Source organism: Falco naumanni, chromosome 6 (assembly GCF_017639655.2).
Source record: "Falco naumanni isolate bFalNau1 chromosome 6, bFalNau1.pat, whole genome shotgun sequence".
NCBI lineage: Eukaryota > Metazoa > Chordata > Aves > Falconiformes > Falconidae > Falco > Falco naumanni.
The window spans coordinates 75,545,116-75,564,416 of NC_054059.1; the positions used below are offsets into that span (position 1 = coordinate 75,545,116).

General features: G+C 46.1%; 1 protein-coding gene across 1 annotated transcript in view; it reads right to left on the minus strand.

Moving 5' to 3' along the window:
• The window catches only part of SLC35F3 (solute carrier family 35 member F3), a 70,851-nt gene extending 52,754 nt beyond the window's left edge, over window positions 1-18,097 (minus strand). Inside the window, exons 1-2 of the mRNA XM_040598640.1 lie at window positions 17,910-18,097; window positions 44-368 (exon numbers count right to left, since the gene is read on the minus strand). Coding sequence (XP_040454574.1) covers window positions 44-368; window positions 17,910-17,985 — 401 coding nt within the window. The 5' untranslated portion in view covers window positions 17,986-18,097. The remainder of the gene's footprint in view (window positions 1-43; window positions 369-17,909) is intronic.
• Between the last annotated feature and the right edge of the window lie 1,204 nt (window positions 18,098-19,301).

A 19,301-nucleotide genomic window follows, 5' to 3' on the forward strand; every position in this document is an offset into this window, starting at 1 on the left:
CAGCATGCAAGAGCCACAGGAGAAAAAACAAAAGCTCCCATACCTGTATCTTTGCTTTGGAGACTGCTTTTCAGTTGACTTAAAAACATGTCCAAGATAATACAAAGGAAAGAATAAAAAGTTCCAGTTTGTTGCAAACCATGTTAGAGTGAAGGGTGCATCAAATTTCTTAAAGGTCAGTTTTGCTAGCTGGGTTGAACCCGACCAAGAGGAGCAGACACCCAGGACTACAGCCACACCCCAGAAAATCTTCTTTAGTTGTGTCACAGAGCATTTCCAGCAACAGCGGTTCACCCTTCCACCACCTTCCACCCCGGCTTGCATCTGTGCTTCGGCTGGGGCTGGAGACTCCCGGGAGCGCTCATCCCCTGGGAAGAAGAAAACACAAGGCTTACTAAGGAAATCCAACCTGCATTTTAATTTTCACGTCCTAGGCCCTTCTGAAGTCACGTAGAGCTTTACCAGTAAAAGAACGCACCAGATCTTGCCAAAAAATGTCCTTCATTTCTAAGATCATTGCAAAGCCTCTGGTTCAACCGAGGCATAATTACAATGTAAATAATAATTATCACCTCTAGATTTAGAAGCCACTGGGTAAAATGGAAATGAAAATTACGTGTTGGTCTGGTGTACATAGAAAGGCTTAACATACCACTTAAACTGATGCTGTTAGGATGTGTAAATGAATGAAAAACACAGCATTGAGTTTAATAAAGCAACAAAGGGGATTATGAGAACACTTGGAATTGTTATTGTCTTGGAAAATGCAGACTTGGGCAGCTTATGGAATATGGTGTTTCTTAAAAGGATGAGGGGTGACAATTGTATTTAGTCTTACAGTTAAGCACAATCACTGCAATGTAAGTAGCATGATTAATATTGAACTTGGATGACCAGGCATTTCAGTGATCCCTAGAAAAACAGCTCTCCTGAGGCTGTAGCCAGATGGCAAAAATTAGACCAACCCACAGGCTGCCCTGAAGAGCATCTCAGACTAGGAAACCCTAACTTTTTTTAGCTTGAGTCCTGCACCAAATGAGACTGGACTGGAACTTTGCTCTGGTTCCTAGAACTAGCATGCCACTGGAAATTTCTCTCCTAAAATATCTTGCCCATTACATCCTTAAACATGAATTGTTACAGCCCTGCTATCATACCACTGTCGGCTGATACCGTATCCAGCTTGTGCATGAATGAACAAAGTGAGGTTAGGTGGTTCAGTTCCCACAGAGATCAAAACGTGCTGGCAGACCTCAGCAGCACGCCACTGCCTTTAACGGCTTTCTACCTGCCTTTCTCCTTTCTTAAATTCACTCCATTCAACTTCTGCTAAAGCTGTCAGTCACCCGCACGCAATACTCAGCAGTGATTTCTCTTAAAGGCTGACTTCAGTTTAGTTGGTCCCTTCACTTGAAGGAGAATGTAATAGTCATTCATGTTGAAAGCCAGGAACCTACAACTTCAAGTGTGCAGAGGTCACTGCATGCATTGGAAGGTGAAAAGAGAAATATAAGTACAGCCAGGACAATGAGAGACTATTATTGCCAAACATTCATGTATGTTCAAGGCGGACTAAGAGAGATGCACACACAAAAAATCCTTCCTTATCCTGGTGAGAATCAGTATTTGGAACGGAAAATCTCCTAAAACCTCTTATTTTAGGTTAACCTAGATTTGTATTTACACAAGCTAATACATTATTAAAGAAAAGGTTTATTCCAAATGAGAGGATTATTTAATTATTTCTTTACAAACAAGAAATGCATTATCTGAGCTAAGAGTACCATTAGTTTGCCTAGTAAAGCTGTAATTTGCAATGGGAAAAATGGCGGCCTCTGTTTGATATCTTGAAATCTAAAAAAGAGCGTACAGCAGCCAAGGTAGAAAAATCTAGTCTTTCTGAGTGGCTTTAAGAAGATGGGGATGCTGCTGATCTCTCCTTTATTTCAGTTTTCAATAGAAGATTGTGTGGGCAGCCTCCCACATAACAGAAGACGCACCAGCAGGCCAATGAGTTATCCAAAGTTAATGTGGCTTCGTATTAAACAAGTAATGGAAAGGTTACAAGCTACCATCCAAATGTTACAAGAGGCTAGAAATGAAAAGAGGCTGCCTGTGAACCCTTAGCTCATTCAAAATAATTTTACTAAGTTTTCTTTGTGATACATTGCTTGTAACTGATGTTTGTGTCACTCGCTGCACAGACCAGTCAGGGTTCAGTTTACCGAACAACAGTACATTCATTTCTTTCAACTTCACCACGTAATGGGCAGCTGCCAGTGCTCTCTTTGCTGCCTACCACACAAGTCCTGCAGTGAATACGGAATTTTTCCTTTCCTCTTGAGCTTTTCTGCTGGGCACTGTCACTGCAACACCAAACACTTCACACACCCTAACAAGCTATAGCGTTCTTCCCATGGACCACAGGGATTTCTGGGCACAGAAGAGACGAATCCAGGCAGCCAGGGTGCCAAGTGAGAGTTTAGGAGGCGTTTGTGGCACTGTGGCAGTGCAGGGAAGAGCTTTCCTCCACTCAGTTTACATTTTTGAGACTACTTAGACAGACAGGCAAAAATGTTTCTCCTCCTAGAAAACAGCCAGCAAGGTACCTGCTGTCCCTGTCCTCTGCCGTTATTGCCCCACGAAGCAGCAAACCAGGATTTAAACCCCTCCTGCTCAAGAAAATTAACATTAGGGAACATCCTTAAGCCCTTAGGGTATATGATTCTCAAGATGAGTAGGTGCTCTGAACCAACGTTCAAACTATGTTATTTTTTCTAATATTAGAATTGTTCATTGAGACAGCAAGACACCTTGTCTGGCCCTCTGGCCCAGTAGTCTTGGCAATCACTGAAAAGGGGGAAAATCACAACTATATCATCTGATGCACCAGACATTCAACATAAAATAATGAACTGTTTAATGGACACCCCACAACAGACACTGTGGTGAAGATCTCCCACCAAGGGCTGAAGCTGCCCGCCCTGCTCCTCCTCGTACTGTGCACATATGCTGAGTCAGCAGTTCAGTTGGACAGCTTGCTTGAATATCAATGCCTTTTGACTCTGTTTCATGGCATTTACTTCCTATAAAATAAAGCCAAATGGGCACAGCCTTTTCCAGTGGATGCAGCGCTGTCCTGAAGGATATCTGGGACATAATCTGCCCCCAAAAGCCAGACTGTCTTTGGAAACAGTGGACACTACAGATGATGCACACCCATGTGGTCTCATCCTCTCATTTACTGTGCTGGGGACTTGTCTGCCAGCTGGCATGCATAACAGAGCTGTAGCTCTCGTGCCCAGTCCCTGTGTTCCATGGGGACATTTTTCTCACCCAAACCACAGGCTTGCAGATGGGGTGGCGTCAAACCCACACATGGATGAAAAGCTCCTCACTTTACACAAAGGCCAGCTGGCAACAGAATACACATGAATTTAAAGATGGCAAAATATCTTTTCAGAATGGATGAGGCAGGACATGAAAAAAAATTATTTCTGGACATCCTCTTCCAGACTTGTAATGGGTTTCTTCCACTGCTCCTTGCAGCAGACTGCTCTGTATGCTACTGTATCCCCCAAAAAACAAATCAGGATGCTGAGACAGAGGAAAAATGCCTATCTTGCTTTTACTAATTTTGGCTTTTCATTCTCCCTTTTGCTCATTCATTTTCCTGTTTCATAAACCCCAACTGGAACCACTCCTCCTCCCTCCCTTTCAGCCCAACCTCTCTCCCATGGCATTCAGAAGGAAAGGAAGGAAGGAAATCACCTCCAGCGCTACTGCCAGTGCCCTTACCCATGGGGATTCCCAGCCCTGGTAAACAGCCATCCTTCTGCTTCCCCCACTACAGCTGAGACCCCTCTCAACTGACTCAGATACCTGTGGTAGGGACAGCTATACCGGAGCTACTCACTCCATGCTCCCGACTGAGGCCATGGAGAAAAACGGGCACTGGAAGGCACTACACACCCCACGTAAGGTAGATGCCATAGATAATGTGCTCACTTACTACAGATGCTTGCACTAGGTTAGAGAAAATCCCGCCCAGCAGAGGCAGCACCTTTAAATAGCCTGTCCAGACCACTTCAAAAACTCTTTAAGGCTTAAGACTCCTGTGCACAGCCAGCCAGCTAAAGGCTTACTGCAGGACCGCACTGTACCTCACTGTGTATGTTAAAAATGTGATACTGATAAAAACCAAGGGTGGCATTCATCTTCTCAGTTTGAGACATCTGCTGTGCAGACTTGTGCATCTGAGACAGTGATTTACACTTTCTGTATAGTTAGTAGACAGAAAAAAGGCATTTCCATAGCACGATTTATCTCCTCCTGAAGTATACAATTAAAACAAGCCAGATGAATCACCCTCTCCAAGTGCTTGTTTCTCTCCACCAGCTCTAAAGTGTCTGGGGTGACAGGCTCAGAAGTAGGTGTCTCTAGTGTAGGTGTCTGAAGCTGGGTGAGATGAGTCCCACCTCTTCACTGCTGCTGTCAGGAACAGAGAGTAAAGCCACTGCAGACAGCACTGGTGGGCTCAGAGCTGCCCAGTCCACAAACATATTTAGCTGTCACCCCTGAACTGCTTTAGCTGTTGCCAGCTAGTCAGCAAATGGGTGAAAGAAGCATTACAAAAGTGCTGGGTGCCCTTGCCAACCCTTCAGAGTGAGAAAGTGACCCTCACAGACCAAGGTCCTGCCTATTAGGGACTGAAACATGAGTCTAATGATAACGCACAACTCCGCCAGCTTCCCCAGGTTATAAATGTGCTTCAGCGTTCTTAAACAGCTCTTTAAATCAGGCTTCTGGAAAACATTCTGACAAAAGGAAGAATCCTCACAGGACTTTTGGCAATTACAAATGAGCCGTCCTCAAGGCATTTCCATTTTGCCAGCCTCTCAAATGTTTTGTAGCTGCTTGGGCATTGCACAGAACAAGTTTGTAAAGCTGGCAAAAAGACATGCTTATCATAAATAGGGGAGAAGGAGGTAAGTCCTCTGAGACAGTGCGTAATCCTCAGCGTGGTTAGAGCTCTAGAAATGTGTGCCATGCAGGGGGATCAGAGCTGGACACCACCCAAGGCACATTCTCACAACCCTGAACGCTGTGTGACTTCCTCTTCACCCAACGATTACCTCATGGAGGGCTCAGTGGGAGACAGTTAGTTCCCACACAATTAATTACTTATAAGTTACAAACATACCTAAGAACACACACAGTGATTTCTGGTGGTGGTTTTCTGGACACACAATACTACCTGCCTCAGTAGCTGACTCCCAAACTCCTCAAAATGTTTTTAGCCCGTTCCTGTCTACCACACTAGCTATGCATTATTTAGCTGTACAGGATTTTTGAGCTCAGCTGTTAAAAAACACCTGAGGCATCATCCTGTGAAGAGAAGATGAACTGCCAAATCCATAAAGTGATATACATCTCTAATTGCCACTGTGGTTGTCTAAATCTGAAATGTTGATATTTATTCAGATACATTGCCCAGGTATTTTCTTCACAGCAGTCAGGTTAAAGAGTGAGGTCTTATGGACTCATCTGTCGCCTGGCAGGTACCTAGTAGCTTGGGCAGCTTTCTCATGCCATTATCAATGATGACCTCTCCTTGCACAGGTTATCCTGATAGCTGGTTTTAAGGAACTGTTAATATCTCATTTCAGAAGCCAGTAATCTCCATGTTAACAACCTTTCCCAAGGCCTGCATCTCTGCTGCACAGATCAGTAATGAGAATACACACAGCCCAACTCCTGCATCAAGGAACATTCCCTCCTTCCCTGAATTAGCTTTAGCTTTGCCAAAACTGCTTGCACCAGCTGTATCCTCTTCCCGATCCCATTAGAGCTCCTCAGATGCCAAAGAATCTGTTCCCGAGCATGCCTGAGCACAATGACTCCTAAGCAGGTTTGTGCCTCTCTTACGCCCAGACTCTCAGGATTCAGACACGTGAGAGTTTCCACCTCTCATTTTAAGAGTCATCTCCAAGAAATACTTCCATTCTGTATTTGAAGCAGTATTGGAACAAGGCCTAGAGCCTCCCTTTTTCTCCTCTGGGAAAATGGCCTCTTTATTTCATGCTTTTCCCAATAAATAGGGATTTTCACGCTTTTCCCAATAAATTAGGATAGCTTGAGCCGATCAACTTTGCTGCTGTCTAGGTTCGCCTGGCCTTGGAGGACCTGTGGATTAGGGCACCCTCCTGGGCAGATGAGATCCCTGCTCCTTCTGGCACAGGGGGTGGAAGGCTGCTCTACACACTGAGCTACTGAAGAGGAGCATGCACACCACCTCCACTTTTTGAAGGAAAGGGTTCAGCCACTTAGCTGCCAACTCAGCTGTGAAACAGAGTGGTAAGTGCTAGAAAGAGTGAACAACAGTGAGGAACGGGCATCTTAGCACAGCATAAAGCACACGTCTCTGCTCAGCGTTAGTACCCAGCAAGCTACATGATTCATCTTGCAGCCTCACCAGTGTCCTCCGGTGGGAGTCAACAGGCACACTGATAAAGGAGATGCAGCTTCCCGTTCTAGGTTTTTAAGGGGCTTCCGACAAAATCCCACTCCAGAGGGCCTTACAGAAAACAAGCAGCCAGGGAAGGTGCTGGAATGGATAACAGGCTCAGTACAAGACAGGAAACCAGTGAGGAGTGCATCCAGCAATGGGGAAAGCAGCTGAAGCTCTGCAGAGGTCTGCTGTGGGACCTGTGCTCTTCACCATAACCATAAGTAACCTGACCAAGAGGGCGAGCCACGAGGTGGCAAAGTTTCCTAATGACATGAAGTTAGGGTGAGAGCCAGCTGTGAGGGGTAACAGGCTACATGACTGGGTCACAACTCGGCAGATGGAGAGCTGTGCCAATAAAGAGGTGCAGGTGGCAGTAAGCAACCCACATGCTGCATGCTCAGTGATGGGCTCTGGCTCTTGCCACCAGGGATCCTGAGCCTTTCACAGGCTGCTCCACAAAAAGGGCAACTCAGTGTTCAGAAGCAGCCAAAAAAGCAAAATAACTGCTAAAAATTACTAGGAACAAAGCAGAAAACAGAGAAAAATGGGGTTTTTTTTTCCTGCATCTGGGGAACTGCAGCTGTCAGCACACCCACACTGTGAGAGATGCATCTCAGGCTAGAAAATTTATCTTCCTGACCAGTTCCACCGAGCTGGAGACAGGACCAGACAGACCTTTGGTCAGGCCCCATATGGCAGCTGTGCATGTAGTCACAGAGGGAAATTGCTCTTGGGCTCCCACAGGGAAGCTGTGAGTCCCCACGGGTGGCTGGCAGGTGGGACTGCACCACTTGGTGTTGCAATGACTTTGGGTTTGCACACATTTCCCCAACTTGCCAACCATGGACGGTGCTGAAGGTCTAACAGATCAGTATTATAGTTTTTAATGAATACCAATTAATGTATCGTAATGGAAAAATGACAAAACCCCATAAACCTTTATTAAATCAGTTTTTAAATAAGAATATTTGGTCAAAATGGCATTGCACATATGGATTTTAGATGCTATTCGTGAAACTGTAAAAGTTTAAAGCTCTTTCTTTAAATACTTTGCTTTTACAGTAACAGATAAAATAATGTTACTTAATTCGAACATGGAAAGGAATGGCTAAATTAAGAATGAATCAATACAGCAGACAGTTTTAAAACCCACAGTAGAGGCTATTTTAAAGAACAAAATCAGGGTATTAACCTATTAGGTCAGAAGGTCTGAATTGGCTTGAGCCTACAGAGTAAGGGATCTGGAAATGGGGAAAACTGCATGAACACAGATTCAAAGCAAGACAAATGCATTCTGAGTTCAGACCCGCTTTTGCTATTGGAACTCATAATATAAATTAATTAATTATATAAAGTACAGTGTTACGATAATCTATGCAGGACATTCAAACTTGTCTGTTCATCTGACCTTAATTTCAGCAGGGCAGGAACCAGGTCTACTGGCTCACTAGCAATCAAGATGATTCTCCTTCTCTTGGCTGTGGAAATCTGTCCCACATCGCTGACACCACCAGGTTATCCATATATCTTAACTTGTACCAAATAGGCACAAGTTTCTTGTAACTGATACTCCCAAATCCTGAAGTATTATTCACAGATATAGTGTTTCTATCACTAATGGTTATCATATGTTAATTCCTTTTTTTATCCTCTGTTAAGAGTTAGAATTAAATAATCTGCATGTATTTGCTGAAGTATGCTGAATTCTCTTCCTCAGCATACATATGCCTTTCTTCCTCTGTCAAATACTCCAGGAAAGCTTCCCGCAAAATATATATTCCAATTCCTGCTAGTGATACAGAGAGAGCTGAAAAATTATCAGCTCCGTACTGTAGCAATTTGGACTTCTATCCATTTAATTGATAGAATTATAGAATCATAGAACGGTTTGGGTTAGAAGGGACCACGAAGATCATCTAGTTCCAACCCCCCTGACATGGGCAGGGACACCTTCCACTAGACCATGTTGCTCAAAGCCCCGTCCAGCCTGGCCTTGGACACTGCCAGGGATGGGGCATCCATAGTTCCTCTGGGCAACCTGTTTCCATGACTCAACACCCTCACAGTGAAGATTTTCTCCTTAATATTTAATCTAAATGTATCCTCTTTCGGTTTAAAGCCATTACTCCTTGTCCTATCTCTACATGTCCCTGTAAAAAGTTCCTCTCCAGCTTTCTTGAAGGGCCTTTTTAGGTACTGGAAGGCTGCTATAAGGTCTCCCCAGAGCCTTCTCTTCTCCAGGCTGAACAACCCCAAGCCTGCCCTCATAGGAGAGGCATTCCAGCCCTCTGATCATCTTTGTGGCCCTCCTCTGGACCCGCTCCAGGAGGTCCATGTCCTTCTCATGCTGGGGGCCCCAGAGCTGGATGCAGTGCTCCAGGTGGGGTCCCATGAGAGTGGAGCGGAGGGGGAGAATCACCTCCCTCGACCTGCCGGCCACGCGTCTTTTGATGCAGCCCAGCACACGGTCAGCTTTCTGGGCTGCAGGCACACCTTGCTGGGCCGTGTTGAGCTTCTCATCAACCAGCACCCCCAAGCCTTTCTCCCCAGGGCTGCTCTCAATCCATTCTCTGCCCAGCCTGTATTTGTGCTCGGGATTGCCCCCACCCACATGCAGGACTTTGTACCTGCCCTTGTTGAACTTAATGAGGTTTGCACAGGCCCACCTCTCAAGCCTATCAGGGTACTTCTGGATGGCATCCCTTCCCTCCAGCGTGTTGATCGCACCACACAGCTTGGTGTCATCAGCAGACTTGCTGAGGTTGTGCTCAATCTCAGTGTCTATGTTGCCAACAAAGATATTAAACAGTGCTGGTCCCAGTACAGACCGCTGAGGAATGCCACTTGTCACTTGTCTCCACTTGGACATCAAGCTGTTGACTGCAACTCTTTGAGTGCAACCATCCATCTGATTCATTATCCACAAAGTGGTCCATCCATCGTATCCATGTCTCTCCATTTTAGAGACAAGGATGTTGTGTGGGACAGTATCAAATGCTTTGCACAAGTCCAGGTAGATTAACTCATTTGCTCTTCCCTCATCCACCAATGCCGTATCCCTGTCGTAGAAGGCCACCACATTTGTCTGGCACTATTTTCCCTTAGTGAAGCTATGTTGGCTGTCACCAATCATGTCCTTATTTTCCATGTGCCTTAGCATAGTTCCTAGGAGGATCCGCTCCATGATCTTGCTGGGCACAGAGATGAGACTCACCGGCTTGTAGTTTCCTGGGTCTTCTTTTTTTCCCTTTTTAAAAATGGGGGCTACATTTCCCCTTTTCCAGACTTCCATGACTTCTCAAGTATCACGGATAGTGGCTTAGCCACTTCATCCGCCACTTCCTTCAGGACCTGCAGATGCATCTCATCAGGTCCCATGAACTTGTGCACCTCCAGGTTCCTTAGATGGTCTCAGACCTGATCTTCTCCTGCAGTGGGTGGTTCTTCATTCTCAGTCCCGGACTTTGCCTTCTGCAACTTGGGCGATGTGGCTGGAGCACTTGCTGGTGAAGACTGAGGTGAAAAATTCACTGAGTACCCTCAGCATTCTCCATGTCCTGGGTAACCAGGTAACCGGGTATGTTTCCTTCCAGAGATGGCTTACATTTTCCTTAGTCTTCCTTTTATCACCAGTGTACCTATAGAACCTTTTCTTGTTGCCCCTTGATGTCTCCGGCCAGATTTCATTCTATCAGGGCTTTAGCTTTCCTAACCTGTCCCTGGCTGCTCGGACAATTTCTCTGCATTCCTCCCAGGCATCTTCAGAGGTGACTGCTTAGAAATTCTATTAAAAGTGCTGCATTTGAATGGGCCTCATTAAAATATGATATTCTACTTCGAATTTTGTGGGGTGGGGAGTTCTCCTAAATCCTGTCCTTTTTATTATTAATCAGAATGCATGACTGCAGTCCAGAGTGAAAATGGAAGATACTGGGTGCTTATTACTGTATCAGCATTGTGGTACTGGAAAGTAACAACCATAAAAGCATGTAAAGAATAATTCTGACTATTGGGATACACATTCTTGATAGTATGGAAAAGCATACTTTTTTTTTTAGTGCTCTGCATTCCCTTCTTGAATAAAAATTGGACCGAAGCTTACAGTGAGTCACCTGGCGAGGTCACTGGGAGTTTTGTCATTTACTTTGAATACATCTCTGTGGAAGCAGAACTTCCATTAGAACAAAAATAAGCTATGACAAAAACTGTATTCTGGGCAAATTTTGATCAGAGTGTGTGCAAATTTCACCCTGAACAAAGATTTGAGAGATGAGTGTCTGTTCTGGTGAAAGAACAAGACTGGATTCTCTGCAGGGAACTACTGTATTAATTAGCAAGGCATTTGAGTGCCACGTGTCTTTCTTGAGTAACAGTTTTATTTCCAAGGGACTTCAACTACTCATACGAATATAAATAGCACATTTATATCAGTACATATATACATGCATTTGTATTAAGAGGTGAGTTCATGCTAACTGTAGAGGCTATGCTGGCTGTGTTTTATCAAAAACAAGACAATGTTCTTTCTCCCTTAGAGAGCTTTCCAAAATTCAGAGTTACTTGGTTTGCAAGTAAAGAGTTTTAGACAGAAGACTCTGCTATAGCCCACTGGTTTCTTGCATACTGAATTCTAACTCCAATTGATAGTTCTCTTAGAAGCTAAAGGCTTGACCTGCTATTGAACCTCAAATACAATACTTTTTTTAGGTTCTAAGTTTAGAACAAGATGGTTAGAGCATCTGTTCTCTGTCAATCAATACCAAGATATTAGCGTGGACTTGACATGGGCTTGAGTGTGCTCACAGTGGTTGGAGCAATGCACGTATATCCAGAGAAGTTCCCACACGATTTGCTGCTCAAGGATCTACCAGAAGAAAGAAGAGGATGCCTCCTCACCTCTCATTGGCAAGCTCAGCAAAAGGTCTCCTTTGATAACAAAGCTTTGGCTAGATCCATGTTGGCACCCAGGCACTGGGTATAAATGAGCAAAAATACATTACATGCAAAAATTCTAGTTTCTATTTTCTGTCTGATACATGCTTTTCCTCTTTTCAGTGAGAAAGGCTTTTGGCAACCCGCTATTCCTCACTTGTTTTGATCAGCTGCAGAAGACAGACTCATGCCTTTTTTCAGCCATAAATACAATACTACCCTTGCTGAGACTTCCCGTAGGGAATTTGAGGTGATTGTGGAAAAGGCATTTCTAGATCATACTTTCTCACTTCTGTATTCTCCATGACTGAATTACAAGGCTTATGGGACCCATGGGGTTTTTTGTTTATTTTATTTCACTTGAGGAGGTTTTGGGTCAGAAATAGTGATACTGAGCAAAAGGTATACTTATTGTTTCAAGAAGAGTCAAGATCTAACTTTTGTATAACCAAAGGATGCTAGATCCCAGGGCAAAATTCATGTCTTGAGTACGACTCACAGATTTTCCAAGCTAGGCACCCCTGCATTATGCAGGGCTAATAATGGTAATAATTATACTATTACAGAGTGGATCCATGTTCCTGGAACTGGGCAGTTAACATCTGAGGCGGCACCTGGCTTCTTTAATACATGGTGCCTACACATTTGGTGGGCAGCTCTGCCTAAAAGCAAGCCATCTCCGCACGGCTAAAAACACCTTGTTTCCTGTTGCCTTTGATCTTACGCTGCAGTGGCTGTCAGCAAACCCCAGTGAAGATTACTAAGTAAACCTACCCTTTTATTGGCCAAATTCCTGCTTCCGCAGGATGCTATCCAGGTCTGCAGAGGCATCTCATGGTTTATAATTAACAAAGATTAACTGGGCTGTGGACTAAAGGTTGGTGATGGTGCTCTAGCAAAGTAGAGGGAGCTGCTTACTATATAAGTGAATGTGCTGAGTATGATGCGCTAGGAAAGCTATAACATAAATAACGCTATACATGAGGCTTATAACTGGGAAATTGCTGGGGAACACCTGTTGAACTATCATAGACCTTCATGTTGAACTGCTGGTCTTTTCTGAACTCTGGCTCTTATACTGAACTGCTTCTGTGCTACAAATCCCACTGTTTACAATTGTCAGCCATTAGGAAAGAGGAACAAATTTTCTTTCACAAGAATTATAAAATGAAAATAGGAGACAATGTATGACGCATTCTGGTGACTTAGTATTTATTTTTTACTAGTTCTTGTTTCAACTGCTCATGCAAGAAATCTGTAATTAAATAGGTGGGTTAGCAATCTGCTTATTTTTTGAGAGCAAATGCCTAACCTGATTCAGGATGACTAGTAAATGCACCTTGCTCCATTTAGGGATAAGTGGGTGAAATATAATTTTCTGTGATATACAGAAGGTCTGAGAAGATGATCCAATGGTTGCTGTTATTCTCAGGTTCTGTCACTGTAAAAGAAACTATGGTTTGGCCATAGTCTGTACATACCGGCTCATTTTAACCACTGAAGTAAGGAAGCTTGGATATATATTTAATAGCTTATTTTTCTGCTTCATGATGCATTAAAGCTCCTGCTCTGGCATTAGTTTAGTAACATCAAAATGGTCTCATTTTATTTTTGTATGATTTGGAGAGGAGACATACAGTGCAGAAGTAATGAGTCACCTCCAAACTTACAGCTTATGAGTCTGCACAGGCGAGATGGTATACGAAATAACCAGTGGGACACGATCAAAGACGAGCTGGCGGGAATCCCCAGTGAATAAGCCTAGCATAGCTAAGAGCAGCTCATTCTGACGCTGTTTAAAGCCTAAGAAAGCATGGTACCATTTGGGAAGGGAGCCAGGTGTTATGCAACAAGAAACTCCTCACGTCTTTGGAACAAGATCTTGGATATCTGCTCAAATATGCTGTTGTGTTAACTGAAAACACTGCAAATAACAGGAAAATTGGGCAAAAGTTGTCCTGGGGCAAAGCCAGAGTGTAATTACGGCCTGTGTGCACTTAACACTCAGTACTCACAATAAACATGGAAGACAGCATCGCTTTTCCATCAGGGGAGTAAGTCACATTGACTTTACCCTGTAATAACAGAGCACATGCTGGCAAGGTACTGTGGAAAAGCAGACACACAGCATATTTACACCCCCATTCATGCCTGTAGCTGCACACAAACCTGTTACCATTACCTTCACCCCCAGATCATTCACTCCATCCCAGCTCTGGTCAGGACCAAGTGAAAGCTGCTACCACGCAGCAAGCACAAGGTGGTTTTGATGGTCTCTGTCCTGATTGTGAACGTTCACATTGAAGACTGTCTTCTGTGTAGAAAGACAGCCTGAACAGAAGTGAACATTTTGCAAGTTAACTACTCCGCGGAGAAGCCAGCACACCTTCCTTGCAAAGGCTGCTTCAGCGGGGAAGCACACACAAACCAACCCTGGCCAAGCCACCGAACCCCCAGCTGCTCCTGCTCTCCAGCTGCTCCTGTGTCCTAGAATGGGCGAGCACTACTATTTCTAGAATGTGCAGCTCTCACATAAAAAAACTAACTCCTGGGTGAGATTTTCACAGGGTCTGCGCTAGTGCTCAGTCCAAGCACAAACAAGCATCACCTGGCTACCAGATCCTTTAGATGCCACCAGCAGAACACTGCTAATAGTTAAACAGTATTTATCCAGTTATGCAGCATTTGAGCTTATTTCTCCAAAGGAAAGTTTTAGTAGGAACCTGAAGTGACTGATTTCAGTAAAAGAAGTCCTCTCCCACCCCTACTGCACCCACTCGTGGCAGTGCCCTCCCACAGCCACAAAACATGTGTGGGATGTTTGGGGGTCCGTTCCTATCTACTGTAGTTCTTTTCTTGCCTCCTCTGTGAAAAAATGTGCTGCTTGTTTTTAGAAAAGTTGCTTCATTCTGCAGTTTCTCGGCTGCTCCATCTGCAAAATGAGGATAATAAGAATCGCAGCTCTTAAGGAAGCCGACTGCCACTCATGAAAGTTTTTGCTGTGCTTGGGATCTTCAGTTTGTTCTTGCTAAAGAAGTGAAAAAGGTTTATTATTAAAGTGATTACAGTGTTGATAAGCCTGTGATGAATTCCTTGCAGGCATGCAAATACATTAAAGGCCACATCCACTTCTTATCTGTACTTGTACAAATTCCCTACAACTCCAGTGATGCAGACAAGGTTACTCCAGCTGAGCATGTGGCAGAATCTGGTTCCACAGCAACTCAGTTTAGACATTTATGTGCAATAATTGAAAGAAGAGAGGTATCATTTGCCTTATAAGCAACTTTGAATATCACCAGTCACTCTTCCCGACAGAACAGTGCAGAGGGAACGTGCTATACGGGGAGGCTGCAGTACCATTTCCTTGGTGCTGGAAGCCTGGGAATAAGTAGCTCTAAGTAGGGCCTAATTAAGTGGATGACGGGTTTTCTCTGGCAAGGTGACTGTCCTGCAGCTCCTCACGAAAGCTGATATACCTATCTCTGGAAGATCCCAAGATGCAAAGCAGGGATGGGATCAAGGAAGGGAAGTCAGTCCTCAAAGTACACTGTGCTTTCATGTACAAATTGGGTGAAACCAGTCAACTGGCTGGTCTGAGAGGAATGGTCACTGGGGTATGGATGGAAACTGGTGGGAAAAACAACAGAAAGATGAACAAGCACAAATCATGCACCAAGCCTCCATTTCTCAAAGTATGAAGTGTGTGCAGTGGTACCAGGCACAGAAAACACATGACACGGTTACCGCCTGCCTGAGTAATGCATGTAGATATAGTTGTCTTGAAAAGTGCTGGTACAGCAAGCTCAGAGCATACTGATGATTCAATCTCTGAAATAATTCGAAATGGTAGTCACGCTTCTAAAGGCGCACAAAGTCCTTATCTCCCTTTTAAAGCAAAGACGCTACTGCACCGACAGGAAAATAGAGGGAATGCTGGAAGGCTTTACAGCAATGCGTATCAATGAAAGGCTCCTCTTGGCTAACTATTCTAGAGTGAAACATATTCCTAGTGGTTCTGCCAAAGATCCTTGAAATGCTTCGGTGGTGGTTGATAGGGGAGAAAATAATCATAACTACAAAGTGGAGGAAAGTTTTTGCCGTCTTGCTCTTGCAGATTTACAAGGGACTTGGGCTACCAGAGAACTTTAAGAAGGCAAATCTTTGCCAGAGATGCGGCAGCTGGACCAAGGGAAGCAAGCAGTCCACAGTATGCCCACTGCCTCACTTTATTTTTGTCTATAACTACATCTTGGCTTTTTCATACGGCTCTGAGCACCAGCTGGCAAAATTAGTCAATATTAGTCTGAAAGGAAATGTTATGAATTCATTTGGAAAAAAAAGCTCTCGGTCTGTTTCATTAAAAGGAAGCAAACAGCAAAGGAAACTCTTACCTGCATCTGTACAACCTCTGGGTCCTATCATACACCATCAAAGCAATTTAGATTTTGATACTGATGATAGAGGAAAAAAGAATCTGAAGTAAAGAACAAAAAGTCCAACTAGGCCAACAAAGTCCCTTGTGGGTGGCAAGGGTATCTGAGAGCTGGTATGCAGAGCAGACATGGAAATGCTTGAAAGGATCCAATTTTACAGCACAGGGAAAGATTGTACTGCCTCTGTTTCTATATAAGGTAGGTAATAAACTGTATTTGAACTGGTAGCAGGGGAATGAGATGACCCACATTTCAAAGCTGGAACCTGATGGGTTATTATTATTTATGATTCATAAAGCATGTGCAGTGCACCAAAAAAAAAAAAAAAAAAAAAAAAAAAAAAGGCGAGACATGCTCCCTGCCCAGAGGAGCCTCCAATGCAAACCTTGAGAGAAACATTCTGCTGTGCATGGGGCTAACTCCAAGGGCTGTTTTTTATTCTAATTATAGTGTATGATGATCAGTCCTGCTTTTGTTCCGGTCAGAAAACGGAGATCCCTTTTCCTAGTTCCACAGCAGGTGGTTTTTATATTGGGGGAATGCAACAGTTGTATTTTCCATGAACTGAAATAACAACCTTCACGTACTCCTGATTTTCCACTTTACTTGCTGATTTTAGTTCCTTTCCCCCCTCTGGGGCATTTCTGCATTTTCTCACTTTCTCCTCCACAGAGCTATTGCTACCATTTTTTCTTTTCCCTTCTTCATTCCTCAGTTTTTCAGTGTTACTTTTTTTCTTCTTCATGAGCTTTCTATGCCGTCTCACATACATATTTTACTTTACTGTTCAATTATTCCCTTTTTTGAGTTGTTCTTATCTCAACCAACTACCACATAACCTAGTGGATTCCCCAAACCAGTGGCTTTCTCTTCACCCTCCTCTCAGGAACTGAGCTCCATATCCACCCTTCTGATGGACTCTTCTTCCTGACCTGCACCCTCTTTCTGTTCCTCCTGCTTCCGCATCACCCCCTCCATCTCACCTGCTCTGCCTCTCTAGGACATGGCCTACAGGTTTCTACCCAAGGACACAACTCCTCACCCCAGACCTCCCCACCAGCTATGCCTCAAACTTAAGAGCTCTCTGGGAAACCCTCCTGAGCACAGCACTGCCCTTTTCAAAGTCCCCAGCCATGATCCCATAAAGTCTCCAAAGGTCCCCGTAGTCCCTGAAGGTCTGCTAACCCCCCCACTGCTGTTGAGCTCCTACTGTTGTCCCTCCTGGCCACAGAGCCCCCCAGCCCCAGTACTACCATGTAGCTGGATTGGCAACTAGAGGTGAGAACAGATGGTTGGGATGTGGGGCTGTGTTCCTTCCATCAGGAGTCAAATCTGGCCAGCACCTCCCTCCCTCTTGCCAAGGGTCCCACCTGGCAGGTACTTGCCCAGAGGCTTGGGGGCTGCTCCCAGGCCCCGAGGGGAGCTTCTGGAGAGGAGCGCTGCCTTTGGAGTGTGGGGGAGGACAGAGCTGGAGCAGAGCAGGGCAGGGGACTGCGGTGGGCGCCGGCGATGCCAGGCGGCAAGGGACCTGTGTGACCCATGGGCAGGCGGCGGGGTCGTGCCGCTTCCCCGCCGCCGGGTATCGCTCCGGCACCGCACCCAGCCTCCCCGGCGCATCCTCGTTCGAGGTACCCAGCTTCTCCGGAGCATCCCCGTTCGCGGTACTCAGCCTCCCCGGCGCATCCCGGCTCGGGGTACTCAGCCTCCCTGGCGCATCCCCGTTCGCGGTACCCAGCTTCCCCGGAGCATCCCCGTTCGCGGTACTCATCAGCTTCCCCGGAGCATCCCCGTTCCCGGTACTCAGCCTCCCCGGAGCATCCCCGTTCGCGGTACCCAGCTTCCCCGGAGCATCCCCCATCGCGGTACTCATCAGCCTCCCCGGAGCATTCCCGTTCGCGGTACTCAGCTTCCCCGGAGCATCCCCGTTCGCGGTACTCAGCCTCCCCGGAGCATCCCCCATCGCGGTACCCGGTCTCCCCGGGATACCCCCGTGACGGTACCCTCGTCCCGCTCCCAGCGTCGGCGTTTACCTTCCACTTTGGTGAGGGTGAGGACGGGGCTGTTGCAGGCGCTGAGAGGGGCCACCCTAGCCGAGTGCTTCTTCATGGCGAGCCCGTCGCCGGCGGCAGCTCCCCGCCGCCCCGCGCCTACATCCTGGCGCCGCCGGAGCCCTCCTCGGCGGCGCCCCCCGGTACGGCTCCCGGCCCGCCGCCCTCTGCCGCAGCACCGGGCGGCGGCGGGGGCTGGGGCTCGCCCGCCCGCCCGCCCGCTGCTGCTCGGGGCTGCTGCAAACCCGACGTCACCGGCACGGCCCCCCCCGCCCGCCCCCCGGGCTCCCGGGGCCGCCCTCCGGGTCGAGGTGGGGGGTGGCGCCCGGGCTCCGCGGTGAGGGGCGCTGCGGAGTTCCCCCGGGCGGCTGTGCCCGCTGCGGGGCCGGGGCGCCTTCCCGGGCACCGCTCCGGCAGGCACGCAGGGAGCCGGCCCCTAATGCGGCTGCGGCCACCGCTCCGCTCCGCTGCCGCCGCTGTGCCTGCGCCTCCCGGAGCCAGCCGGGCTCCCGGCCCCGCCGGCTTCTGCTGCCGCTGGGCTGCTGCACCGCACGGAACGGGCTCCCGGCTGCCCATGCCCTGCTTAGCCCCCTTCTTGCTGTCTTACGGGAAAGGGTAATTTACACTCTCCACACCAATGTTTTTTTTGCCCATATTCTACCTCTCCTTCATTTTCCTTCAAGTCCAGTCACCATCCTGGATCGGTTTTCATCCATGCCTTTAATAATTTTCCCCATCCTTTCCCCAGCCTTTCTGTTCCTGCTGTGTCCTTTCTAAGAGGGAGACCAAAATTAGACACAGCAGTCAAGATGAGGATGCACCATCGATTTATCAATAATATTCCAATACTTTCAGTAGCATACTCGACAGCTTTCTTAACACAGCTTGCCAACTTCTTTTTGAGGCATGAAACAAAATACCTACACACCTACACACAGGTTAAATAAAATGTCTTTCACAATGGGATGCTGCTCGTATGCAGCAACTTTTCATGGTGGCTTTTTTTCAGTAACGATTTTAAGACCCCCAGTCATGACACACCAAGAATGTGCAGTAGATTTACCTTTCTATGAAAAAGTCGAACTGGTATTAATTAACAAGACAATGCAAGTGGATCTGGGAGAGAAGACATCCCAGTGAATCAATATGAAACATGTAAAAAAGATTATATCACTGGAAGCAATGAACCAGATTTCACAAGATGCTGAGCATGGTGAGCCCAGCACCCTTTACTCCTGGTGATTTCGTCTGTAGGTACGAAAATACTTAGCACATTTAACAGGTTCCAATACAAGATGCGTCAGCAAAGACGCAAATACTCAACTTTTCCTAAGATTTGGTCAAATTAAAATGAGTGTACTTTGCAAACCAGAC